This window comes from Gouania willdenowi, chromosome 21, assembly GCF_900634775.1.
Source record: "Gouania willdenowi chromosome 21, fGouWil2.1, whole genome shotgun sequence".
NCBI lineage: Eukaryota > Metazoa > Chordata > Actinopteri > Blenniiformes > Gobiesocidae > Gouania > Gouania willdenowi.
Genome location: NC_041064.1, coordinates 33,722,951 through 33,749,502, shown reverse-complemented (window position 1 = coordinate 33,749,502; position 26,552 = coordinate 33,722,951). Strand labels below are relative to the sequence as shown.

At 38.3% G+C, this 26,552-nt stretch overlaps 1 protein-coding gene and 1 pseudogene across 15 annotated transcripts in view; both read right to left on the bottom strand.

Moving 5' to 3' along the window:
• The window catches only part of LOC114454637 (peripheral plasma membrane protein CASK-like), a 126,815-nt gene that overhangs the window by 25,782 nt on the left and 74,481 nt on the right, over positions 1-26,552 (bottom strand). For 5 of the 15 annotated variants that reach the window (XM_028435209.1, XM_028435208.1, XM_028435211.1 and 2 more), the window contains exons 6-15: positions 23,018-23,120; positions 22,111-22,286; positions 20,866-20,988; positions 18,982-19,065; positions 18,810-18,909; positions 17,608-17,625; positions 17,399-17,520; positions 9,781-9,858; positions 3,243-3,290; positions 2,741-2,821 (exon numbers count right to left, since the gene is read on the bottom strand). In XM_028435209.1, the coding sequence (XP_028291010.1) occupies positions 2,741-2,821; positions 3,243-3,290; positions 9,781-9,858; positions 17,399-17,520; positions 17,608-17,625; positions 18,810-18,909; positions 18,982-19,065; positions 20,866-20,988; positions 22,111-22,286; positions 23,018-23,120 (933 nt within the window). The remainder of the gene's footprint in view (positions 1-2,740; positions 2,822-3,242; positions 3,291-9,780; positions 9,859-17,398; positions 17,521-17,607; positions 17,626-18,809; positions 18,910-18,981; positions 19,066-20,865; positions 20,989-22,110; positions 22,287-23,017; positions 23,121-26,552) is intronic. The other 10 variants (XM_028435217.1, XM_028435222.1, XM_028435212.1 and 7 more) reach the window with 3 other exon arrangements.
• LOC114455741 (uncharacterized) lies at positions 14,363-14,478 on the bottom strand (annotated as a pseudogene).

The following is a 26,552-nucleotide window of genomic DNA, read 5'->3' as shown; positions in this document are numbered from 1 at the left end:
CCACGTCGACTTAAACAAGCTACAAGCTGGGCAATTCTTCTATTTATCATCATTATTTTTTTTATCTTTGAAAGATTAACCAGTGTTGACCTTGAAAATAATCTTTCTGATCACGAGTGTAGGAGAACAAGGTCAAATCTAATGTTAAATCAGCACATTTCTGTTGTGTAAAAATATAACAAAAACAACAATAGTGAACTCTATTAAATCGTATTTAGCATGTTTATGTTTGGCACAATTTCATTAAGTTTAATAGTCTGATTAAACCAGTGGTTCTAAACCTTTACAGCCCGCGACCACCAAAATAAAGGTCCCAGAGCTCAGGGACCCCCACTGTAGCTGAAGGTGGTTGAACACAGACATGAACATTGAAGAACAGTCATGTGGAGACAGGACCATCTATAAGGGGGAATAAAGGGGAGAGATTTTTGGGGTCCATCCATAAAGTCAGCAAAATGATGGTCCATTGTTCTATGAATCTGTGATAACCACATTTATTTATTTATCTGAATAATATCCACTGTTATCCAGGAAGTTACTAATATTTATGGGATTTTAAAACGCACAGAAATTCGTTAAAAGTAGCCAAATTACAAAAAATCTGGACCGAAAAAGTGGTAAAAATCGTTCAAAATGTCAATATTGGCTTAAAAGTGGCAGAAATTGGGGGGGGGGTTCAGATAATATAATTTAAAAAGTCTAAAAAGTAGGAATATTTAGTTTAGACTGGACAATAATGGTCATGACAAAAGGTGAATGTGGTTAAATTGTTAAAATAAGCATGAAATATAGTGAAAAGAGGTTAAAAGTGACAATAATGGATCAACATGTGTGACAGGTGTGAAAAGTGGTGGAAATTATTTACAAGTGCTGAAAATGTGCAGAAAAGGTACTAAAATTAGATGGAGAAGTGTCAGAAATGGGAGTAATGTTGCAAAAATGCATTAAAAGGAGCAAAAATATGGCAAGAAAAAGTGAAGAAATACCAAATATGGTAAGTTTGGTGTAGTTTCAGAAAAAAGGGTAAAAAAAGGGCAAAAATGGGCTCAAATTGTTCCAAAACTATTCCTAGTTTCTTGAAGGCATCAGTGTCTCAAAACCCCAAGGTGGAGAAGACCTAGATTAGAGAAAGTGGATGAAATGGAAACAGAAATGTGTGCAAGTTCTGTAATGAAATCTGCTCCAACTCAACCTCATGCAACACTTTTATCACTGACTGAACAATTTCTGTGATTATCCTCAGTAGGAGTTGTGTGTTCGTTTGATGAAGCTGATGAAGATGATGAAGACAAAGTGTGAGTGTCAGGCTTCACCTGCTGTGTTTGTTAAAGGGCCTCCTGCACCAATATGTGAGCTGGGATCTGTCTCCACCACAGACGTCAGGAAACTGCACAAATACTTCTACTTCTTACATCTGTATGTCCTCCTCTTTATGTCGTAAAAACGACTTTAAACTCTGCGCTTTCTGTACAAGATACGACAGAAACACTGATGCACTATAGGCGACAAACTTTAGTTAAGGGTTGATTTAGTGCTCCGTTTTTGTTTTCATTATTTGTGTTTTTGGAGTCATTTAGTGTTTTATAGTTGTTGTTCATGTAAATCTGTTACTTTTGTGTATTTTAGCAGTCGTATTGTGTATTTTTTTAGTTGTCTTTTTGTTATTTTTCTCTCACTTTGTGTATTTACTATTTATTTGTGTATTTGGAGTCATTTCACGTACTATTGTTGTCTTTACATGCTTTTTGAGTCATTTTGTGTATTTTTGCTGTCATCTTGAAGATTTTCTCTCTTTTTGCATATTTCTTGCGCTTATTTGAGTTTTTGGAATTATTTAGTGTATTTCTATTCACGCTTGCTTTTTTGGTTATTTTGTGTATTTTTGTTGTAATTTTGTACATATTTCACTTATTTCACGTTATTTTTAGCCCTTATTTGTGTTTTTGGTTTCATCTACAGTATTGTTGTTGTCTTTACATGTGCTTTTTACATCATTTTGTTTAGTTTTTCTCTCATTATGTGTATTTTTTTGTCATTAAGAGTCTTTTTGTGTATTTTAGTGTCTATTTGTGTTTTTGGAGTCAGTGTATTGTTGTTGCCTTTACTGTGCTTTTTGAGTCATTGTGTGTATTTTTGTTATTTTGTCATGTTTTTTTTTTAGGTCATTTTGTGTTTTATAGTTATTGTTAATGCAAATCTGTTACTTCCATGTATTTCTGTAGTCATCTTGTGTATTGTTTTTGTCCTTTTGTGTATTTCTGTATGTTTTTTGCATCTTTTTTTTTAATTTTCCTTAGGGGGACCCCACTAAATTAGAGGGGCCACGTGTCTGTTAGTCGCCCATTTCTGTTTGAAATGCTAAATAAATGCCGTTATTATAGCATTAGTAGCACAGGCTACATACCTGAGCTAACATTGAATAAGTAGTTAAAATGATGAACGATTCCCTAACAGAAGGTTTAATGATACATTTGTGGAGAATGGTACAAAAAAAATTCAATAAACACTTAAACAGACTAATATTACTGAAAAAAAAGTCATAAAAATGACAAACCACAAGTGATATAAAGTTGTTGAAAGTTATTTTTTTTGTTCTTAAGTAAAATATTTAACATGTACTTTTTACTTTTACTGAAGTAAAGAAGGTGAGTCTCTACATTGTAACACAAGTATTTGTACTTTTCCTGATGTGAAGGTGAACTTGTGGCTTCTCTGTGCGTCGGACATTCCCTGAACTCACCATGAAGTGCGGCTGAGTCAGAATCCGTCGTAGTTCTTTAGCTTCGTGGTTCTCTGGGTAGCAGGAGATCTCTTCCAGTACCTGACAACACACACACACACACACACACAGCAGAATGTGAAGCTGTTTGAAAGCACAGCGTTCCTTCACCTGCAGCAGCGGAGGAAACCAACAACGCTCCGATGAGTCGGAGCACAACTGGGAACCACTCAAGAGGCTCCGCCCACTGCTCTTTTTGACGTGAGTGGGTTTGATGTGAGCCTCAGTTATTTTACGCCTGACTGGTGAATGTGGCATTGAGGAGGTGAGGCCCCAAACTGTGTGTGTGTGTGTGTGTGGTGTGTGTATGTGTGTGGAGTCAAACAAGGGATGAGAAGAATTGAGTACAAATACTTTATACCATCCTGTAAAGACCTTTTGTTTGAACTATTTCCACCAACATGGACTGCAGGGTGTCACGCACTAGATGGTGAAACACAGATGTTGTGAGATGAGGTCTTACATATTCCAGATGTTTCATCGCGCCACTTGCTCCGTCCTGGAAAGGGTTCTTGATTGGGAGAAGACAGGGAGAATGTTACACAGGTGAACATCAGGAACATCCAGAACCGCCTCCGAGATTCACTTAAATCCAAGATTTCAGGTGAGCAGAAGAACTGTGGTGTTAGTTAGACGTCTACAGCAGAAGCTCCGCCCACAGGAAGGATTAGATCACGGCAGTGTTAGCATTAGCGCTACGTCAGTAATGAAACTCCAGGACTTCATCAGGGTTAGTTGAAAGCATGAAGGCACCGCAGAGAGGAAATAGACGTTTGAAGGAAGTGTTAAAGGTTCAAGTCCCAGTGAGTCATCGTCACATTGAAGAAACCAGTTTGAGACGATATTTGTGACATGGAGCGTTAAACTACTGGAAGGAGATCAGCAGATAGATATAGAGGGATGAAAAGCATGACTCAGCAACAAAACTCAAGTCACGGCAACAATACGCAAACCATGACTTTGCAACAAAACTATAGCCAAAACTCGAGAACAATACGCAAAACCATGACTCGGCAATGATACACAAACCATGACTTGACAATATGCAAACCATGATTTTGCAACAACTGACAAGCCACGACTCGGCAACAATATGAAAGCATGACTAGACAAACCACAACGTTAAACTGCTGGAAAGAGATCAGAAGATGGAATGCTGTGATTATAGAGGGATGAAAACCATGACTCAGCGACAAAACTCAAGCCACCACTCGGCAACAATACGTAAACCGCGACTCTGCAACTATAATCAAACCACGACTCGTCAACAATAATAATAATGCATCAATTTTATATGGTGCTTTTTTGGACACTCCAAGTCGCTTTACAGAATTAAGGGATTATTCTTTCACTCCACATTTAGTGGTGGTAAACAACTGTTGTAGCCACAGCTGCCAAAGTGTGCCATCGGCCCCTCCGACCACCACCACCACTCACTCACACACTACATTCATACCAGGCAATGTGGGTAAAATGCCTTGCCCAAGGACACAATGTCAGATACCACTGGGGTGGTCTCCCATCCACCTACTAACCAGGACAAGACCTGCTTAGCTTCCGAGATCCAACGAAATCGGACAATGACAGGCTGGTATGGCCATAATATGTAAACCACGACTCGGCAACAATGCGCAAACCTGAACTTGGCAAGAATACAAAAGCCATGACTCAGCAGCAATATGCAAAGCATGACTCGACAGCCCAAAACTCAAAAACAATACTCAAACCGCGACTCTGCAACTATACGCAAACCGCGACCCTGCAACTATACGCAAACCACGACCCTGCAACTATACGCAAACCGCGACTCTGCAACTATACGCAAACCGCGACCCTGCAACTATACGCAAACCGCGACTCTGCAACTATACGCAAACCACGACTCTGCAACTATACGCAAACCGCGACTCTGCAACTATACGCAAAACACGACCCTGCAACAAAACTTATGCAGGCTGTGGTGTTTAACCTCTCTGTCCTTGTTTTATTAATAATGTATTATTAGTGATTGATTTGTGGCTCTCCGTGTTTTATTGTGTGGTGGGCGGGGCTAAAAATGCTCCGTTTATATCGAAGCCTGCGACTCCTGAGTTTGACGATGCAACGTTAGTGTTTTCAAGCACAGCTCAGTTTATTGCTGAGGTTTTCATCTCAGGGGAGTCACAAAAAGCGGTTCTCGTTACATCTGCGGTACTTGATCTATGGTGAACCAGACTCGCAGCTGAGCTAATTATCATGAAAAACCAGCTCGGCTCTTTCTAAACGGCTCTGGGATTTACAGCTCGCCCTCACACTTCACACTCTTTAACTGCTGAGAGAACAAACCAGCGGCACTTTGTGCAGCCGCTGCATTTCACCAGCGTACACTAATAAACAAACACAAACACTCCTCTTTTACTATTAACAAGGAGCTGAACAACGAGGTCCCCGAGGACTTGGACTGAAACAAGGTTCACACACAACAGCACAAAAGCTTTTATTATCATCAGGGGAAAAGTTTCAGACCAACTTTAAAGCAACTTCGTAGTGAAATTTTAGCTTTGGTTTTGTGGTTGGACAATAAATAAATGGGCTTTAAAAACCCTGCAAAATCATTACACTGACAAACAGCTTTAGACTCTTATGTATATTTAAAGAGAATAACTATAACATAAAAAATTAACAATGTAATAATAACAAACAGTTAAAGGGGATATTTGGGAATAAAAGAATATTTGAGTATAAGCTTTTGAGATGTACAGTAAGTAGCATCCACCAATATTCATCAGTGTAAAACTGTCCCATACGCACAGAGTCAATCACAGGCTGATTGTGGAAAACAGACAAAAATAATAAAATTAACGTCCTGAAACGCAAATTTATTATTATCTCTTAAAATATTTACATTTTTTTACAAAACAAAATCAAGTGTAAATTGCAATCTGACACTGAATATAGCCTTGCATGCATATTTTGGGAAAATAAAACACATTTACACACAAATTGTCTTCGTAAACTGGGTGACGGAATTTTTAGAGAGACAATCTTTGTTGAAAACATGATGTAATATGATGGAATTCCCCTTCTGAAACAGAAATATCTATGTTACATACAGTTCTGGGACATTATCACACATTTCCAGCATTATTTTCACTGTAAATCGGGGGTTATCTCAGTGTGTGCTTGTTTCAGCGCATTTTTGTCGTGCATAAATAAATAATTTACAACAATAATTAACTCCATTAACCGCATTAAGCATGTCTGACATGATCTTGGGAAGCTTAATAGGCTGTAATGACATCTGGTTACTTAGGGAAAGCCGATTAAACAGAAATGTGTAAACTGACATGGAAAGGACAGGGAAATGGTAAAGTCTGAAACGGAATTGGGGGAAATAAAAATCAGAGGCTGAAGCTGCATGTTGCCAACTCTGCAACATGGATCATAATCTCAGCAAACTCTCTACATTCCATACAAAAAACATCAGAATACACCACCTCCAACCAACTTACTCCATGTAAGTAACTCCCACTTTGGTTTTGAATAAACTGGTTTGAACGTGGGTGGATGCATCTTAAATCACCACAGTTTGACGTCGTCTGAACCAACATTGCAGCCACTGAGAGCAGCTTTGTTAAAAAGTAGAGCAGCGATAGATGAAAGATTAAGATTAAAGATGAGGAAAGAAGAAGCAGATGAATGGAGAACGGAGGTGTGAGAGAAATGCTGGTCCATACATTCACGTTGCTTTGATCACACAGAGAGTATTAACTTTACAAGCTGTATTCAAAACCACACTGTGTGTCTGAACAGTGTTTTGGCACATAGAAAGGCTTGTTATAAAGTTATAAATGCCTCCCTCAAGGATCCTACAGGCATTTTTTTGTCAATACCAAAACTTTTATTGTAGTTTTCTAGAAAATGCACCTATTTTAGCTAATTTTCATTAAAAACTGAGTGTGCAAACTCAAGACTACCACGTGACTTATGTGAATATTTCAGCTGTAAAATGTGAATTGCATTTAGAAAAATATTTTACTACATCCTAAACACCAGTAAATAGTTAAATAATATCAACTTATATCAAGGTGCAACTAACTTGCTGTTTTTTCTGCCTAAACACTCCCAAATGTCATGTAAAGCGATCATTGCATATTAAAAATAAGGAAAGTGGCAACTCTTAAAACTAGTTTAGTACAAAATAAGCTTTTAAAAAAAGTGATACCGATCAAAAAAATATTGTCTTTTTCTATTAGACAACATGGTTTATATATTAATCTCAATATGTAGTACTACATATTGATCTCCTGTCTAGCTCTTACTATGTGGTTTTCTGGAGAGACTAAAGCTATACAAAGGAGATTTTAATTGCTTTGATTATTTCAATTTCTTTGGCTAGATCATCAGAAACAAGTCTACTAGAAATAGAATATTTGATGTCTTTGTAGAAAGATGAGCCAAAACATTAAAAGATACTTGCCCAACAGGTCAGGGCTGTGAGCAGAGAATGAGCCTGAGTGAGTGGGCCGCTAAAGCAAACCCCCAGCTCCAGTTTGAACCTAAAGAGCTGTAGTATCTTCACCAACCAAGACCTCGTCTTTGCTGCAGCCATGGTCCAATACCCGAGAGAATAGTTTCATCTTCTGAAAGGTTCCTCCTTTCACACCACAGAACTTCTCTCATCAGAATCCCATCAGTGGTACAGCCGGCCACAGGGAAACATGTCAGAAGATGGAACTTCTGAAAACAAGCTGGCAGGAATTCACAGTGGATGCAGAGAGAACAACCGCCAGTCTCCCAGCCCCAGATACCATGGAATAGATGCACACGCACCAACCCAGACCTCGTACTGTTGAGGGTAGTGAGGAAAACCATCCTACGTGGAGGATACATCCCAGGCTAGGATGGAGAGTGTAACCACCTCCTGCTTGGCCACCAGCAGGGCCACCTCAAGGGCAGAATGGATCTGACTTCTAGAAAAGCTAAATGCCACTCATAGGGCAAGATGGACGGAGGTCAATGAGTCAATTGACTTCATCCATTCCAGCCAAGGTTCTCCGTATCTCCACACAAGTCCTTGTCTTCTCTGTGGCTGAGTACTGTAGCTCAGCCTGGAGCAGGAGGCCATTGAGAATTATATTTTCTTGCTTTCATGGTATACTGTATGGGTCTTAAGGCAATTAAATGTCAGGCTGACACAAGGAATGCTCACATGTTTCCCTATTTAGGTTTGTGCAGATATTTGTGCTAGTGGCACCAGAAAGGTGCAAGATAGCTCTGTACAAGGTTTCTGTGTTTTCCATGATGTAATACTTTTGTATAATCCTCTGTAAACATTTGCCTGTCTAGGACTGTCCTAGCCGAGCTCTTCTTAGAATGTATATCCTGTGATGCTGCTCTCCTTTGTTGTTAGAACAAACTAAAATTCATTCAAAGACACTTGTGTTGACTCTGACTTTGTTTTCACAAACCTTGGGTTTAATGACTTGGCTCATTTTTCAGCCACAACTCGGTGTCAGAAATGGGATCTCAGGTGGATTCCCCGGGGACCCGGAGTTTGGGGATTGGCCATCTGAGATTGATTAAAAATAATCTCACCTCTTCACTCGTTCAGAGACACCAAGAAGGTAGATGTCATCATCAACAGTGCCCTCAGGATTGTGACCGGCTGTCTAAAACCCACCCCCATGTACTACCTACCAGCCCTGGCAGGAACCGCCCCCGCTGGACTACGACAAAAAGCACAACTACAGAACCGGCACCTCCAAGCAAGTTTCAGTCGGCAGCTTGGAAGCGAGAGTGGGAGTCAGCAGATGAACACGCTCACACCAATACATCCAGGACCCTGGAGACGGTGTAGAGGAGAACAGCTATCTCACCTACAATGAATCCTGAACAGATTCAGGAAGCAAGCAGACCTCTAAAACCTGCAGGAATGCTGCTCTCCAGGATAGAGTCAGCCACAAGGATTGGACATGAACCATCTCCATCCATGACTCGCTGGTTGACTAATTCACCTTTATTGGCTCATTTTTTTTTTAAAGGATTTTTTTGGCTCTAGTGGCCTTTATATGACAGTTGCTTGACAGGAAGGGGGTGAGAGAGAGCAGGGAATGACACGCAGGAAACCCGCTGCAGGTGAGGAGCTACAGCCTCCGTACATGGGGCGGGCGCTCAACCCACTGAGCTACACACCGCCCCGATTGGCTCATTTTTCTGACCAATTCTGACAAAGAGCAGCAAACAAAAACTGCAGTACTGGAGATCCGTATTCGGGTATTTTTCAAGCTCTTATTTTGAAACTGAGACAAAGCTGTTTAACCTTTGATTGGTCCATTTTCCATCAACGTCTGAAGAGTATCAAGAAGAGTTCGTCATTTTGCAAAAAATGAGCTGAGATTTGAAATCATCTCTTCGCGAAGCCGAAATCTGTTTTGGTGAAACACTGACACCTGCTGGTAAAAACTGGTTCAATATTTCTGATTTTGTGGCAGAAAGTTAAACTCCACAGATGTTAAACAGCAGAAGCAAACTAGTCCATCAGAGCCAATCAGCGAAGAGCTTTCAAATCACCTGACAGCAAGATGGCTGACCAGATGAGACAGAAGATACCGTTTATATGGATGTTTACAGTTAAATTGATCATTTGTCATGTTCTTGTGTATGATGTTACTTTAATGATATAAATATAATGGCACATTTAATGTATTTATATTCATATTTGTGTTTTTACTACACTTTAGATGTTTTATGTTAAATAAATGTACTGTTGTTTACTATTGTCATAAATTTGGCCTGATTCAATGTTAAAACAGGTGGTGAGGAGAAGAAAAAAGAAAGGATTTTTTAAATAAAGGTTAACTGATTAATTTACCATATGCTTGTCAAAATCACTCAACTTTGATTGGACCACATCATCTCAAGTAAATAGTTAAAAACAGATTTTTTTCTGTTTCTGTTTTACGGTTTGAACACAGCTTGAGTGTGTGTGTGTGTGTGTGTGTGTGTATGTGTGTTTTCACCTCTTTGGCTCTCTGCACACCATCACTGGGAGCGTTCCTGATCTGTGGAGACGACTTGGTGTTGATCTTATCGTAGAGCTGAAAAAACAAACAAATCCGCAGGACAATCAGCAGGAGGAGTATTGATCAATCACAGGAGGAGATATTAAATAATGATATTAAACTAAAACCATCAACTTTTCTCCAGGTTGCTCTCCAGCAGGAGGTGAAAACCACCAAGAGGATCATTGGTGTAACTTTCCCACTATAGAAACCAACCACAGACCCTGGATCAGAACAGCAGAGCTGGGAGAGTTTCATTCATTAATTTAAATGTTTCCATTGTTATAATTATACAATTATTGTCACAATTGTTTTTTTTTAAAGTTGTTATTATTATTACCATTATTATCGACTAATTTTTTTTTAACCTTATTTATAGTCCTGTAATCTGCCAACCGGTCCTTTAAATGATTAAAGTCCTGTCAGCATTGATGAAAGTAAAACTACTCCCCTACTGTACTTAAGTAGGTTTTTAATGTACTTTTTTTAGCGTTTACTTTGGTGAAGACATTTTACTACTTTCTACCTGGAACTGCATAATGAAAAACGTTGTGTTACTGTCATTAACTTCACAAAACATGATAGATGAGACAAAAGTAATTAAAAAAGAGAAGATGGAAAAGCTGCGTTGCCAGGTTGTGTTTGTAGAAAAATAAAAAAAAACAGTTTAGGAGCCATTTTGGTGAAATCAGGAATAAACAACCAAACTGATGTTATTCACTCATGGACTTAAAGAGCCTGTAATACAAAGCTAGATTACCCCTTATCGCGCTAACTTCCCAGATTTAATCAGTGTGTGCTGTCCCATGAAGCTCGCTAACGTCTTACGGAGCTAAATCCCCATGGTAACTTAGGCTGAACGACTAGCCTGGTCTGGACCAAGTTTTGCTCTGGCTCGGATCTGAGCGAGTACAAAAGTCCCGCCTCCTGACCAATCAGTTCTCTTAGAAAACGACCTTTTCTATCAAAGGACGATCATTGTGAACACGTCTCTGTGTTGATCTGATGTGACGCTGACATGAGAGAGAATATTTATCCTTTCATTTACCGACGACATCCTATAGGAAACATATTTTTTTTTATCTGATGGACTGATAAAGTAAAATAAGTCAGCTGATAAAGCCTGCGGGCATCGGGCGCTTTCAGACAAATAAATTAATTAATTCATGAATGTATTCTGGGGTAGTGCAGAGAGCCTCAGTCCTGTATATAATATAAAATATAAATATATTCCACCTTGTGATGTAGGCTGATCTGCATGAACGCAGCATCAGAGCCACAGACAAGGTAAAGTGAAAGTGAAACTGACGAGAGTGTCTGTTTATTCTCTGTTTATAATGATCTCACTAATTTATTCATTAACACTCATCAATTCCTGCATTAATTACTTCCTGTTTTAACTGCACCAACAGAGTTTTTTTTATTTTAATTCTTCATATTTTTAAATAATTATTTCTCAATTGAGATGTAAATTACTCTCCAGTTTTTCTGTAATAGTAATTGCATAATATTAACCTCTGTCTCAAGAGCGTGCACGTAGCCAGGCTGAAATCAACACGCTTAATTTAGCAAGTTGTAATCGAGATTCGTAGGACAGCTTCTGTCTGGTGGACAATGTTTGGTTAGAAGAAGCCCACTAATGGAGATAAATCCAGGATATAATCATCTAGCTTCGTAGTACAGGCCAAAAGAGTTCACTGTTAAAAGTGTTGCTAAATGCTAAATGAAAGCTCCGTTTGTTAGCACAGGCTACATACCTAAGCTAACGACACCTCTGTTTACATCTGGTAATATTTTAAAGCAAATGATTCTGTGTGAGAGGATTACAGGCCTTAAAAACAAGGTTTGGTTGGTCAAAAATAGTTGAAAAGTGAAATGAGATGATGATACTGTAACTCATGAATCAATAGTTTAACTAAAGCAAAAGTATAGAGTCATAAACCTAAAAATATTGTCCCTGAGATGAGCAGTGAGTAGTGTGACATTCTATGCCAGACATGGCTCTGGGGCCAAAAATACACAAAATGACTCCAAAACACAGAAGACGACAAAAATACTGGCAAATAAATGGCAAAAAAAACACAAAATGACAGAACCTACAAAATGACAACAAAAATCCAAACAAAATGAAATATAATACACAGAAAAACACAAATATACAAAATGAAATATAATACACAGAAAAACACAAGTATAAACCAAAATACACAAAATGAAACTAAAAACATAGAAAATTATAAATGACAAACAAAAAATACAGAAAAAATTAAATAAATCCACAAAACAATAAAACACAATGAAAAAATACAAAAATTCATTCAATAATAAACAAAATGACAATTTTTTTTTGCTCTTTTTTATTTTTCCAATTGGTCATTATTATCCTATTCTAAAGCCCTCGTATTGGACAAGCCCATTATTGTGGCCCACACTGTAATAATAGTTGCCCATCTCTGTTCTACACTGTGAACACTGATAAAATATATTCAAAGATTTTTGTCATCAGTCGAGAGTATTTACAACAGACCTTGTTAAAGTAAAACATTTTTTTTACATATCGACTTTTATTTGAGTAAGAAGTTGAGTAAATACTTTTACAAAGTGCTGTGACTGAGTCCTAATTCAGAACAAAGATTCAATTCTTTATGTCTGATTGTTCATCAACAGACCAGCTGTCGTCTGAAGTGTGTGTGCGTGTGTGTGTGTATCAATGGGAGCAAATCAAATCTGTATATTTTTGTGCACTGCCAATAAAGATTCATTTATTTCCAGGGTTGATGTTCCCACAGAAAGGAGCTGTTCTCTCAGTGACAGACAGCAGGGCTCTGTTGATGGGAATCACAGCTGACTAATGGAGCCAGTGTGGGCGTCGTTACACAGACATAGGCTGACCCTGAGAGTGGAGAAACAAAAGCTGCAGCTGGAGCTTCAATGCAGCAGTCACACCACAATGGACACCATGATCATGACAAACACACAGTAAATGTGCTTTTTCCCCCTCAACAAGAGGGTTTTTAATCAGTTCCACTGTTAAATATGATCTACTACACACCAGATTGTTATGGTTTCTTTGTTTTAGATCACCTGACAGCAAGATGGCGGACCAGCTTCAGTAACTTTTTAATTTTTTAAATCAAAAAATTTGATGAAAGGGAGATAAAAAAAATTGTAATATAGTGAAATTGCTAATTTGTCATGTTTGATCAACACGTTTCTTCGATCTGCAACAACCTGACACATTAATAATGTTCACTGAACAACACACACACACACACACACACACACGCACGCACACAGGTTGTGATTTTACGACAACATAAACAGCAGCAGAAGCCTGAGGCGTTCTGTCTGAGTTCATATGTGTTCACCGTCCTCACCGCAGCGCTGTCGACATGTCTCTGCTTCTGTAAAGCCTAACGCCAAGAGCCTATTGTGCAGCATGCGACTAAACAAATCTGCAAAAACAAGACGTGTGCAACGTTGCACAAAGAAAGAGTCACAGAGGGGCCATTCCATGTCATTTCAACACATCCCACGCACTTCAATCTCAAAGATTTCTGGAAATTTTACCAATTGTTCCGTGATTATTCAGTTTGCACACTAATTTAGTGAGGGGGGTATGTGTGAAATAATCCAAAGTTAGAGTCCAAAATAATGAGGAAATCGCATAAAGAAAATCTGCTTTATATCCCAAGAAAGAGATTATATTTCTTTCTTACATTCCCACAAACAGTTATTGGCCAATAAAAATAGTAAATATATATATATATATTAGATATACAGTATATACTGTATATGCATATGTGACTAATCATTAGTGATGTGAACAGTCTATGTTCTTAGCTCAAAGCTGATGAAATTACAAGAAGCTGAGGAATATGCTAAGTTGTTTTTACTGAAGGCTCAAACATACGGTGGCCCAGAAGGGCCAACAACACAACACACCACCAAAAGTGACAACACAACAGAAATAGGGGGAATTATTTTCAAAATGAAATACTCCATGTTCAAGACGGACTGACAGAGGTTCCCCTGGAGGAAAACACCGACCTTCCACAGCCTCCAGCTGGCCCATTTCAGACTCTATCCGAAAACCAGACCTTTTCGTTGATACCACGCTTGGCCCTCTCTGAGCACTTTTAAAATTGTATTAAAAGTGCTCGGAAAGGGCCAAGCGTGGAACTAACGGAGAGTTCTGATCCTCGCGAGTTCAAATATGTGCTTGATTTTCCGATAGAGTCTGAAATAATAATAATAATAATAATGCATCAGTTTTATATAGCGCTTTATCATAGACACTCAAAGTCGCTTTACAGAATTAAGGCATTATTCTTTCACTCCACACTTAGTGGTGGTAAACTACTATTGTAGCCACAGCTGCCCTGGGGCAGACTGACGGAAGCGAGGCTGCCATAGTGCGCCATCGGCCCCTCCGACCACCACCAACACTCACTCACACACTACATTCATACTAGGCAATGTAGGTGAAGTGCCTTGCCCAAGGGCACAATGACAGATACCACTGGGTGACTGCCACCCCACTGTGGCACCTGGAATTCTCAGTGGTCTCCCATCCAACTACTAACCAGGCCCAGACCTGCTTAGCTTCCGAGATCTAACGGGATCGGGCAATGACAGGCTGGAATGGCTACACAAATAGGCCAGCCGGAGGCTCCGGAAGGTCTGTGTTTTCCTCCAAAGTAACCTCTATTCATCCGCCTTGGACACAGAGTATTTTATTTTGAAAATATACTTCCCTATTTCCTTTGTGTTGTGACTTTTGCCATTGTGTTGTGGCTCTTTGTTCCAAAATCCAAATCAACCTTTTTACAATTTTGAGGGGTTAGCATGTGTCCACCAGATAGGATGTATAGCAGATGTTTTTATATATTCTGAGAGAGAAGGTGGAGCTGTATTAATATACCATATTTCAGTTTCCTATGTGATGTAGTTCCTGAGATATTAGAAGCTGAAAATGGAAGAAATATAAGGATGTGCGAAATCTGACACTAAATTATCCATATCTCAAAAAGTATTCATCTGATCAAACTACAAATGTACAGTGTGTCTAATGAAAAATCATGGAAAAAATGGTAAACATTTCAGAACTTTTAGAGACCAAAGTGCGTGGGCCATTTGTTGAAATGACATGGAATAGCCCAGAGGCCGATTTCATAACACCACGATTGTGGTTGGTGCGGGCTAAAAGCTTAGTGATTTTTGAACCGTTCTGCGTTTAAAACAGTTTAGGCAGAAAAAAATGTGCACGTGTTGAAAAGTTTTACCTCATCGAGGCTACTAAGGATGGGAAATCAGACTAAATCAGAAAAATCAAGGCATTATTTTAAAGAAAAAGTGAAATGTTATCTCACACTGCAGTCCCCAAGAAAAAAAATCAATAGAAGTCAGATTATTATACCTGAAAATAGTAAGAACTGCTACAAAATATACTAAGTACAACATTAACACTCAAACATGCCACATGTAGTAAAATGAGACTTATCTGATGTAAGAATGAAGTAAAAACACTTTTTTGCATCCGTCTATGGCAAATGTGTCAAACTCAAGGCCCGGGGGCCAAATCTGGCCCTTTAGAGCATCACATTCGGACAACTCGAGAAAGTAAAAATCATTGGAAAAAACATGAAACATTTTGTAAATGTAAGATATCTCAGCCCCTCCAAATACAAAAAAATCTATTAAAATCCACATTTTTCACATGACGGCAGACATTTAAATCTCAAATTGTTGAAAGAACACAAAATTTTCCTCCAATTATTCTATGAAATGTCCCCAAATTCCCAAAATCAGGGACATTTTAGTGAAGATCCTGCAGGGATTGATATACTTTATCATTTATATATCATTTATATGTGGAAGTGCAAACCAGGGCACATTAATATTGAAATTGCTCTTTTTCCCACACAAAATCTGTGGCCCACTTAAGGACAAACTGGGCCGTATTTGGCCCCTGAACTAAAATGAGTTTGACACCCCTGGTCTAAATCCCACAATGCAATGCGTGAAACCTTTCCAACAACCGTAGTGTTTACAGTGGAGATCAAAACAAACTTTCAAGCAACAATTTCAACCTTTTAAATCTTTTTTTAAGGCAAATAATCTTGGCTTTACTGATCTATGATGCCTTCTCAATGTCTTTATCTGATAAATGATCGTCTCCTGCAGCATTAAGGTAAACTCTGAGGGAAATCTTGATAAACAATCCTCAGAAGAAAATATGGAAGACGACAAACTCACCTAAAAGATGATGTTTGCGCTGAATTACCGACTCCACACAAAACACGAGACGTTGATGTTTAGAGGCTATAAAGTGTGATATTCCGTTATTATCGTGTGCATCATTCTGGTGCACACACAGCAGTGAGGGAGGCGGAGTCTGTTGTGAGTGGCACTGAAGGAGCCACAATAGAAGACATTGTCTGATTCCCTCACTGCTTTGGCAGTGGAGGGAAACTGGGATAAACGGAGAAATCTGCAGCTCAATTACTCATTACTGCAGAGTGATAAAGTATTCCCACCAGGGAGGTCACGGAACAAGATGGCAGAATGATATAAAGCAGGGATGACTATTGATAACAGCGGGGGCCACAAAAATGTGATCCAGGGCCACATTATCAACATTCATGTCAGTATTTACAAAATGTACTAATCTGAGCAATAACACAGGAAACAACAAAGAGATTTCTCTGTATGTCTGTTGTTTTGTGTGATTTTGGAGTCATTTAGTGTTTTTGTTTTGCATATTTTTCTGTTAATTTTTGTTTATTTTGGTAATTGTTTTGGGTATTTTTCAGTTATTTTGGATTTCTATAGTAATTTTGTGTCTTTTCGTCATCGTTTTGTATTTTTTCCTGATATTTTTGTAGTTTTGTGTACTTTTATTATCCTTTTGTGGAGTATTTTTTATGTAACTGTATATTTTTGGGAGTCATTTCTGTGATCTTGCTTAACCTCTTGTTTATTGTTGTTATTTTTGTAGTCGTTTTGTGTGTTTGGAGTATTTTTGTGTAACTCTGTAGTCATTTTTGAGTGTTTTCGTTGTTGTTTTGTATATTTTTCTGCCTTTTTTGTAGTTGCTTGGCGTAATTTTCTTATCCTTTTGTGGATTTTTCCGTAGTTTTGTTTGTTTTTACAGTCATTTTGTGTATTTTTATGTAATTTTGTATGTTTTGGCAGTAATTTCTGTTTATCTTGGTTATCCTTTTATATATTGTTCTAATATTTTTGTGTTTTTTTGTAGTTGTTTTTGGAGTAATTTAGTGTAATTTTGTTGTTGTTTTGTGCGTTAAATCATACACATGTTTTGATTCACATAAAGTTTAACTAAGACACTAACAGACTTATTCACAGCCTCCTATTGGTGTGATTTACTTCCCTTTTAATACCTGATGAGGCCAAGCTAACACTGCCCCCTGCTGGCAGAATAAACTAGGGTATAAAGCAATATTACATTAAGTTTTTTTATCTGACCCTAAGAAATAATGAGGGGTCCCAAGATGAAATGATTGATGATGTCACACTTGTATTGTGTGTGTGTTGAGAGTGTGATGCTTACATCCAGCAGTGTGTGTAGATGCTGGTCCTGGAAAACGCTGTGGAGGAAATCTAGATCCTTTTCACTGCAGTCGGTCAGAGCGTGGATCTCCTCTAAACTGTCCAACACCTGCGACACGGCACCTAATACACACACACACACACACACACAGCAGTTCAACAGCGGCCTCAGGGACACACACACACAACCGAGGACCAACGCATACGTACGTTCTGCTGCGAGCAGTCCTGACAGGAAGGCAGCATGAACACACAGACAAACAGGTGAACACCATGAAAACAACACACTGATAAAATAACTCTGAGAGGAAGTCAAACAGGGGCAATAAAACACGTGTGTTAAACTAAAGGCTTGGGGCTTGTATTCAAACCGGCCCACAGCATCATTTACACAAGTGGTTCTCAATCTTTTCAGTCCACGACCCCCAAAATAAAGGTCCCAGAGACCAGGCACCCCCACTGTAGCTGAAGGTGGTTGAACACAAACATGAACATTGAAGAACAGTCATGTGGAGACAGGACCATCTATAAGGGGGAATAAAGGGGAGAGATTTTTGGGGTCCATTCATAAAGTCAGTAAAATGATGGTCCATTGTTCTATGAATCTGTGATAACCACATTTATTTATTCATCTGAATAATATCCAGTTATTTATGAAGTTTATTATTATTTATGCCTTAGTAGATATAAATAGTCATATTAAAGATGTAAATCTTTGTTTTAATGAGAAAAAGAATGGGTTAAAAGTGAAATGGGATTGTAGAAACCACTGAAATTGATTAAAGATAGACAGAAAAAGTGGTAAAAAGGGTTCAAAGTGTCAATATTGGCTTAAAAGTGGCAAAAATGAGGGGAAAAGTAGGAACAAATAGTTTAAACTGGCAAATAATGGGCATGACAAATTGTGAATGTGGTTAAAATGTCCAAAATAGGCATGAAATATGGTGGAAAAACGGTGAAAAGGTTTAGAAGTGCAGAAAACATCTTGAAAGTGGAAAGAAATAGCAGAAAAGCATTGAAATGTTATGGAGAAGTGTCAGAAATGGGAGTAATGTAGCAAAAATACATTAAAAGGAGCAAAAATATGGCAAGAAAAAGTGATGAAAATAGGTTCAAATATGGCAAGTTTGGTGTAGTTGCAGAAAAATGGTAAAAATAAGCAAAAATGGGCTCAAATTGTTGAAAAAATATTCCTAATTTCATGAAGGTATCTGGTGACCCCCTCCAAGTGTCTTATGTCCTGACCCCAAGGTTGAGAACCCCTGATTGACAGCATAAATAAAAACCCACACATTTTAAAACTTTAAAATAAATCATTTTTAAAAACCTCCTCATTCTGGTGTGTGTTCTGTTTCAGGGACTGCACACGTTAGGTAACATTCAGTACATCATCCTGGACTAAAAGGTCCTACCTGAGGACGTTGGGTCTTCAGAGAAGTCCTGCATCTCCTCTGGGGGGTCGCCATAGAAGGAGTTAAATTTATGGCTGGAAACGGCGGCCAGGACGGCTCCCTGTCAAATCACACCAGAGTCAGAGGGTGTGGGTGTGTATGTGTGTGTGTGTGTGTGTGTGTGTGTGTGTACCTTGAGCTTCCTCCTGGCGTTGAACTTCCTCAGCTGCTCCACAGTCTCTGGCAGGTGGATCTTGTAGGCGTACCTGTCCCTCTCCTTACAGACCAAACACACACACACACACAATACACACACAATACACACACACACACACACACACACACACACACACAGACACACACACACACACACACACAGACACACAGACACACAGACACACAGACACACAGACACACAGACACAGTGTGGACTAAGGGTGTAAGAAAAAACTGATTTTGCAAAATATCTCAATATTTCACCACAGGATTATCATATCAATCCAAAAAAATGTACAGATTGAATTAAAGTTAGTTACTTGTTCTTGCAAGTTTAAAAATTTTGTAAAAAAAAAAATTGTATTTAATACAATTTTTTACTTTTAAAGGTGAAATTTGTAATTATTGATATCACGATATATCGTGACGTATATTGTATTGTTTAGTATCGGGATATATCGCATCATGACATGCAAATCATGAATGTTATCATTAGATCATGGCAATGCACACCTCATGTAAAAAGCTGCGGTGAATCAGATAATACACTCCGCCCATTTTTCAGATGCGTAACCCAGCGCTGGCTGATGATAGGCTAGATATGTATATTAGAGATGTAACAATTCACTCAACTCCCGATACGATTCACAATACTGGGTTCACGATACAATTCTCTCACAATTTATTTCACAAAATGAGACTGTAGACAAATGATGATATAAAATATTCCTTTATTTTTTTCGTGAAAAAACTAGAAAATACTGTACTATTTTCCTTTGATTTTTCATTGTCAAAAGAATCCCTTGATAAACTATTCAAAATAATGCAATTTAACTAAAAATAAATCTTGAATGAAATAAATAAAGGAATAATACAAATGAAGAAGAGGCCTATTAATTTAAATTCCGGTTCTATAATAAACAATGCAAAACTGCATAATAGTTCTTTTTCTTTTTAAAAGTGCAACTGAAAATACATTTTGTGCCTTAACAATTGGACTTTAAAAAAAAAAACAGTCATTGCACTGTATTTTCATCAGATATTTGTTTGGACCAGAGGGCGCTGGTAACCCAGTGGTCGGTTGGCATGTAGTTATTCTAGCAGTGAAGAAGAGATGCTTTTACAGATATTCACGTAATATTACAGACATTCTTTCGGTGCTAAAGGGGTAAGGAATCATTTATGAATATGTTTAAGAGTAGAAGGCGGCCAGAAAAAAAGTCGTTGCAGATTCCGCCCGCCGCCTACAATTCTGGACAAGAGAAGGATAAATAGATAGCGCCCTCTGCTGTTTAAAAAAAGTACTGCGATTCAATTTTTAACAGTATAGATGTGAACTGTGATACCTATGAATCGATTTTTTACTGCCTTACGATTAATCGTTACATCCCTAATATATATACAATACTACAACTTCAGCCAACCACGTACACGTACTTTTCTCGGCAGCTAAAAACATGGCTTCTTGACCACCAATTATCAGGATCAGAAAGGATTTTATTCACAGAATACAGTTTAACACAGCACAAGGAATTTAACTTGGCAGTTGGTGCGAAGAGCACGCGTACCAACACACCAGGGGCAGCCATCTGCGGCACCATGATGTTCAGATGAAAAATGGGTAAACAGGAGGAAAGGAGACTTTATTTTATTATTATTCTATTTTATTATGATTTTTGTACATTGTTTGTATGGATTAACTATTTTGTTTGAACTGTGTTCCAGTTGTAATATATATGAGAGATATTTTCCCAAAACATGAATGTGAGGCTATATTCAGTGTCAGATTGCTATCCATGTTGCTATCTCATGTGAATTCCTTGTTTTCCTGTGATCGTAGATATTGATAGAAAAGTCTGACCTTGAGCCAGGGGTGGTTGAGAGCCTCGTAGACGGTGATCCTCTCAGCTGGATCCAACATCAGCATCCTCCTCACCAGATCCTTTGCACTCTCTGAGATCTGGATCCACTGACGGGGATTCAACTGCACACAGGAAACACACACGCTTACAGGAAGTCTTCATAGTCTTCATAATCACTTTCAACACAGACGTGGCCACACTTTTTGGGCTCAAGAGCTACTTTATATATCCATATCTATAGATTGATTATTAAATTCAAATCAACTTTATTTACAAACAGTAGCACAAATTACAACAATATTAATCTTGTGCGCTTATCAAAATATAAAATTCTGAAGAAAAAACAAACAAATCCACATGAACATGCATCAGCTACAGTAGGGATCTATCTATAACATATTATTATTATTATTATTATTAAAAAATATTTAAAACTTCCTGAGGATTGTCAATCAAAGTGTGCTGTGTAAACTGTGCACGGAAACGAGGCAGCGCGTCTCAAACAGGTATCACTGAGCATCATAGCGTCATGGAGGAGTGCTCCGAAACTACAAAGTTACCCATTCCACGATTGCCAACGTATAAAGCTTCTACTAAAAGACACAAACAAAAATCCAGGTACAAAGCTTGTGGATAAACGTCTTTGTGATCGCAACAGGATTTATCTCTGAGCTACTTTTCAAAGATGGAGGGACTTTCTGCTTTTAAAAGGATTCCGAACGGACCAGAATTTGGTGAAATTTCTCATGAACAGGAAATAACATGTTTTTATCACAAGTTATGGCACTCTAACAATAAATGTGTAGTTTTTGTAGTTATGCAACTTTGTTGTGTTTTGCACAAATGTAGAGGCGGAGCTTCTGGTAGATTGGCAGAGGCGGGGGAGGAAGTGAAGCTCTTGAGGGCGGGACATCGAGACGTTCTCTCACAAACTCCTGATGGCAGCTTTTAGCTCAGATACAGTATTTTACCGCATTTTAGATTTATATTTCACAAAGTATAAGTTTAGAAATACAGTTGTTTAAAATCGTGTGTTTTAATTAAAAAAAAGTCTTAATTTTTCAGAAATGTCAGGCGACACCGTTGAAACTCCAGGCGACCCCACATTTAGTGGTTCCTGAATGGATTTATTTCTATAGTCCTTATCATTTACGGTCAGCTGACACCTGGGGTGGGACCAAGACTGACATTTTAGACCCATTTTAGAAACACTGACGCCAAGGACGTGTTTGTTGACCTCTGACCTTGTATCTTCCTTTGCAGATGGCTTCAAACAGACGTTCCTTGGTTCCGTAGAAGGGGAGACATCCTGACAGGAGGATGAAGAGGATGACTCCACAGCCCCACACGTCCACAGGCTTCCCGTACGGCTCCCTCTTCACCACCTCTGGAGCCATGAAGTGAGGGGTCCCCACACGGCCTGAAGGACCACACACACACACACACGCACAGACACACACACGAGCAGGTCAGGGAGAACCAGGAGGATCAACAGCCATCCATCCGTCTGTCTACCCATTATTCATCCATCTATCATCCATCCAGTCGCCTGTCCATTGATCATCCATCATCTGTTTCTCCATCCATCCATCATCCATCTGTTGTCCAACCATCAAACATTCATCTACCTATCCGTTAGTTAATTCATCATCCATCTGTACATCATTCATTCGTCCATCCATCCTACCATCTGTCCATCATTCATCCATCAATACATCTGTGCATAAATCCATCATGCATCTGTCTGTCCAATAATCTATCCATCCATCCATCTATCCAACATTCATCCATTCGCCTGTCCATCGATCATCCATAATCTGTTTCTCCATCATCCATCATACAACTGTTGTTCATCCATCAATCATTCATCCATCCATTCACCCATCTTCCATCAGTCCATCCATTTGTCTGTCCATTGATCGTCCATCCATCCTAGCATCCATCCATCTATTCCTGAACAGTAATAATATGCTTCTAAAGAGCTTTGTTATATATAATTTTAATATAATCTTTTGAATCAAGTCATTGTGAGATATCTGTCGATGACATCAACTAACACGGAGATGTTCAATAGAATTTCATTTTTATTCCATTTCTGTGAATAAATAAAAGCTCTTATTAATTCTGTAGTAATGCTCCTGTGAGTCGTACCTCCTGCTACCAGTCCAGACTCTCCCAGTTGGATGGCCACTCCGAATCCTCCCAGTTTCACTGGAGCAGAATTCTCTTTGGACGCCAGCAGCACACAGTGAGGCTGGAGAGAGAGAGAGAGAGAGAGAGAGATTCCTTTTATCACACAAGCTTCAGTGTTTATCAATTCTAACATGATCGTACGCTACGATCAGATTTCACGTCAGGTCTGACCTTGTGTACGCAAACCTGAGTGAGTGGATTTGTGCTGCAGCACAGTCAAATCTGACTGACACTGAAAATAAAGTATTAAACAAGCCTCAGTTGTCATTTAAGCATAAGCAGACACATTCAGAATAAATCTAACCGGATTATTAAAACAAAAAAAATAAATTTAAATGCCTACGTTATTACTGATACCACTTTTTTGGTTTTCCTTTTTAATGGAATACCGTATAACCCTGCTAATAAACGCTGCTGTGCTCTGTCTTGGAGAATGAGGTCCTATTTTCTCCATACAGCACATCACTGAAGGCTGTACGAATATGAAACAGGAACTCATTCATGCTTTTAAATGTAAATAGTTCCTTAAACTTTTACACACGTGCTGCAGTAATCGCTGATGTGATGAATCATAGGTGAAATTGGCTGAAGGCATGATAAACACAGACAAGGGACAACATTTAGTCATTTTAAGGCTTTTTTTTTAAAGGTTTTAATCATTAACTTCTTTCAATGTGATATTTATTGCCTCAAGCGCACAAACAATGGAGGCTGATAAACATCATATTGCCGTGTGTCTCCAGGATCTTGTGTTGTGAAGTTGTTCTCAGTGCACACAGGGGGGCAGACGTCTCAGGCTCAGTAGCTGATTCTCTTCCACAGAGCGTTTAAGTGAGCTCCTTAACAGGGTTCCTACAGCTTCAGTCAAATTCATCTAAAGACTTTTTAATGCCATTTGAAATTGGAAACACATCACCACATCAATTATATAGGATTAGGGTATTTTTTCCCCAGAGTCTAGTGGTGGCCCTCAAAGTAAACACACAAAAATACATAAAATGTCAGTAAAATACACACACAAAAAAAACTAATAATAAAAAATAAAATGAGCAAAATCACTACAAAAAACACACAAGATGACTACAAAAATAGCCAGAAATCTATGAAACAAAAAAAACAAAAAAAACAAAAGCCATTAAGAAAAAATTCCCCATGTTGTTAAAAGTTACTACTAGCATGACACGTATCTGCATAGAGTCCCACAGCAACCACTGTAGTTGGTTCCGCTGTCATGATTGCACGATGTTACAGCAAATTATATATATATATATATATATAAAATGTTACCATTTATTTGAAATGTGAGAATAATTACAATCATAAAATCATACTTATGTATTAAAATGTAAGACTTTTGAAAAATTGATTTAAGACATTTTAATAACAATTAAATTAATGAATTTATTGCCTTTTAAGACTTTTTAAGGATCCGTAGGAACCCTGCTTTAAGTCCAGTTTTCACACGTTCAAAAAGCAGATTTTGTTTCGCTCCACCTCAGATGTAAAGATGCCGATTTTCATCTTGATCTCAGTGGGCGGGGCCTCCGAAACAGGAGAGGTGTAACATGTTAATGACTATCAAACTCAGCCGACGGATTTATGAAAACCTGATCAGTTGTACGCTGGGATTGGTTGAATACGAATGTTTCATAAGTCACACGTTGGTCCCGTCTTACGACCAAATGTGACCTCAGATTTGCACCCGTTTTCACGCAAGGTTGATAAATGAGAGCCATTGAAACAGTTCATTAATGAGGAGTGAGGCTGAGGAGAGACAGAGAGAATCTTTTGATTCAGAACTGGCTCTCACACACACTGGGACCAAAACTAAATATGATAAACTGATTAAACACATTTCAGAACGACAAGTTTGACCATATCAGACACTTCAGGAGATCAGCCATGTTGTTTGCATCTTGCTGAAAGTTCTTCTACCCGCTTTTCACTTCTGCAGTTGGTTACACAGCATATCTTTTTCTACCACCTGACCTGTGTAAATGCAGCTTCTGAAACTATTCCATGCTGCCCCAAAAAACCCCTGGTTGTGCATGAAAAAGTCAAAAAGATCCTCAGCACACATTGTTTCTGCCATAGCAAACAAACACACGGAGAATTCAGCAGAGAACCATTTCACTTCCCCGTGTGTTTTATAAAAAAGATGATTCAGACCCTTTACTCTCAAAGGAGCCAATTTGTCTCATCTCACCTGGATTAAAGTCCTCCTGGAGTCAAAATAAAAAAATAAAAAAAACCTTTTCAATGAGGACAATACGGTGTATTAAATTCTATACAGTTAAAAATATATAGAATAATGCTTGATTTAATTTATAGTGATCATGTAAATGGCAGCTTAAAAACAGTTTATATAAATTAACATCAACAAATACCAACAAAACAGTATCTTGCATCTTCAAATTCAAACGCATCTTAGTTTACATGAACACAATGTTATATAAAGAAGATTTTTTTTTTAGTTAATGCATTTAAAGGGCCACAAAAAGTAACTTGAAGTTTGATAACACATGATCATGTGATCAACACAAAACATGCATATTTAACCTGCACATTGACGGATAAATGAATCTGTTTCCACACAAATAAAATCTCTATTTTCTTCCAGAATAGTGTTTATACTGGTTTAGTTATTTACCAGGGATTTAAAACTTAAGGTTAGCCACAGGTGCAGGAAAGTTGATGATCTGTAGATGTTGCAGGAGGTGAAGTAGGAAGGTGCTGAGTCATTGCACAATGTGATTTATTTTTAGGTTAACAAATTGTTTTGATTTTATTTGTAATTAATCATTAATAGCCTCTGTAATAAAAGAACAACTCTTTATTTCAATAGTTTTTTGTTTTTTTTAAAGCTACAGGGAGCCATTGCAAAAGAGTCAATGGGCCACATGAGACTCCAGAGCCACAGGTTGCAGACCCCTGGTCTAGAAGATAACTACGGAATCACAACAGTATCATAATGAATGAACTCTTGCAGGGTTTTTCACGAATGCAAATGCTTTGTTTCACAGTTGTATTTCAGATTCACCAATGCACACGAGCTGTTTCGCAAATATATATTTTATACAAACTTGTATTATAAATTCTGACATGCACACGCTCTACTTCACAAATATTATTTTGAGACACATGTAATATAAATCCACAGATAATGCAAATTGCTGAATGTGCATTTACAAACTGGTTCTGTGCTGTGAAACATCTGCACATTTGTGAGAGAAATGTGTGTAGTGAATTATGAGATTGGCCTGTCGCGGGTCAATGAACGTCACCATTGGCTGATAAAAAGTGATTGACAGATTCATCAGCCAATCAGGTGTGCAGAGCCACTGATATGTGTGCGCATACGCAGTGTTCATACAAGAGTATGGAGAAAAAATAAGAAGCCATATGATTGGCTGAAAGCAAACACACCTGATTGGCTGATGAATCTGTCAATCACTTTTTATCAGCCAATGGTGACGTTCATTGACTTGTGACG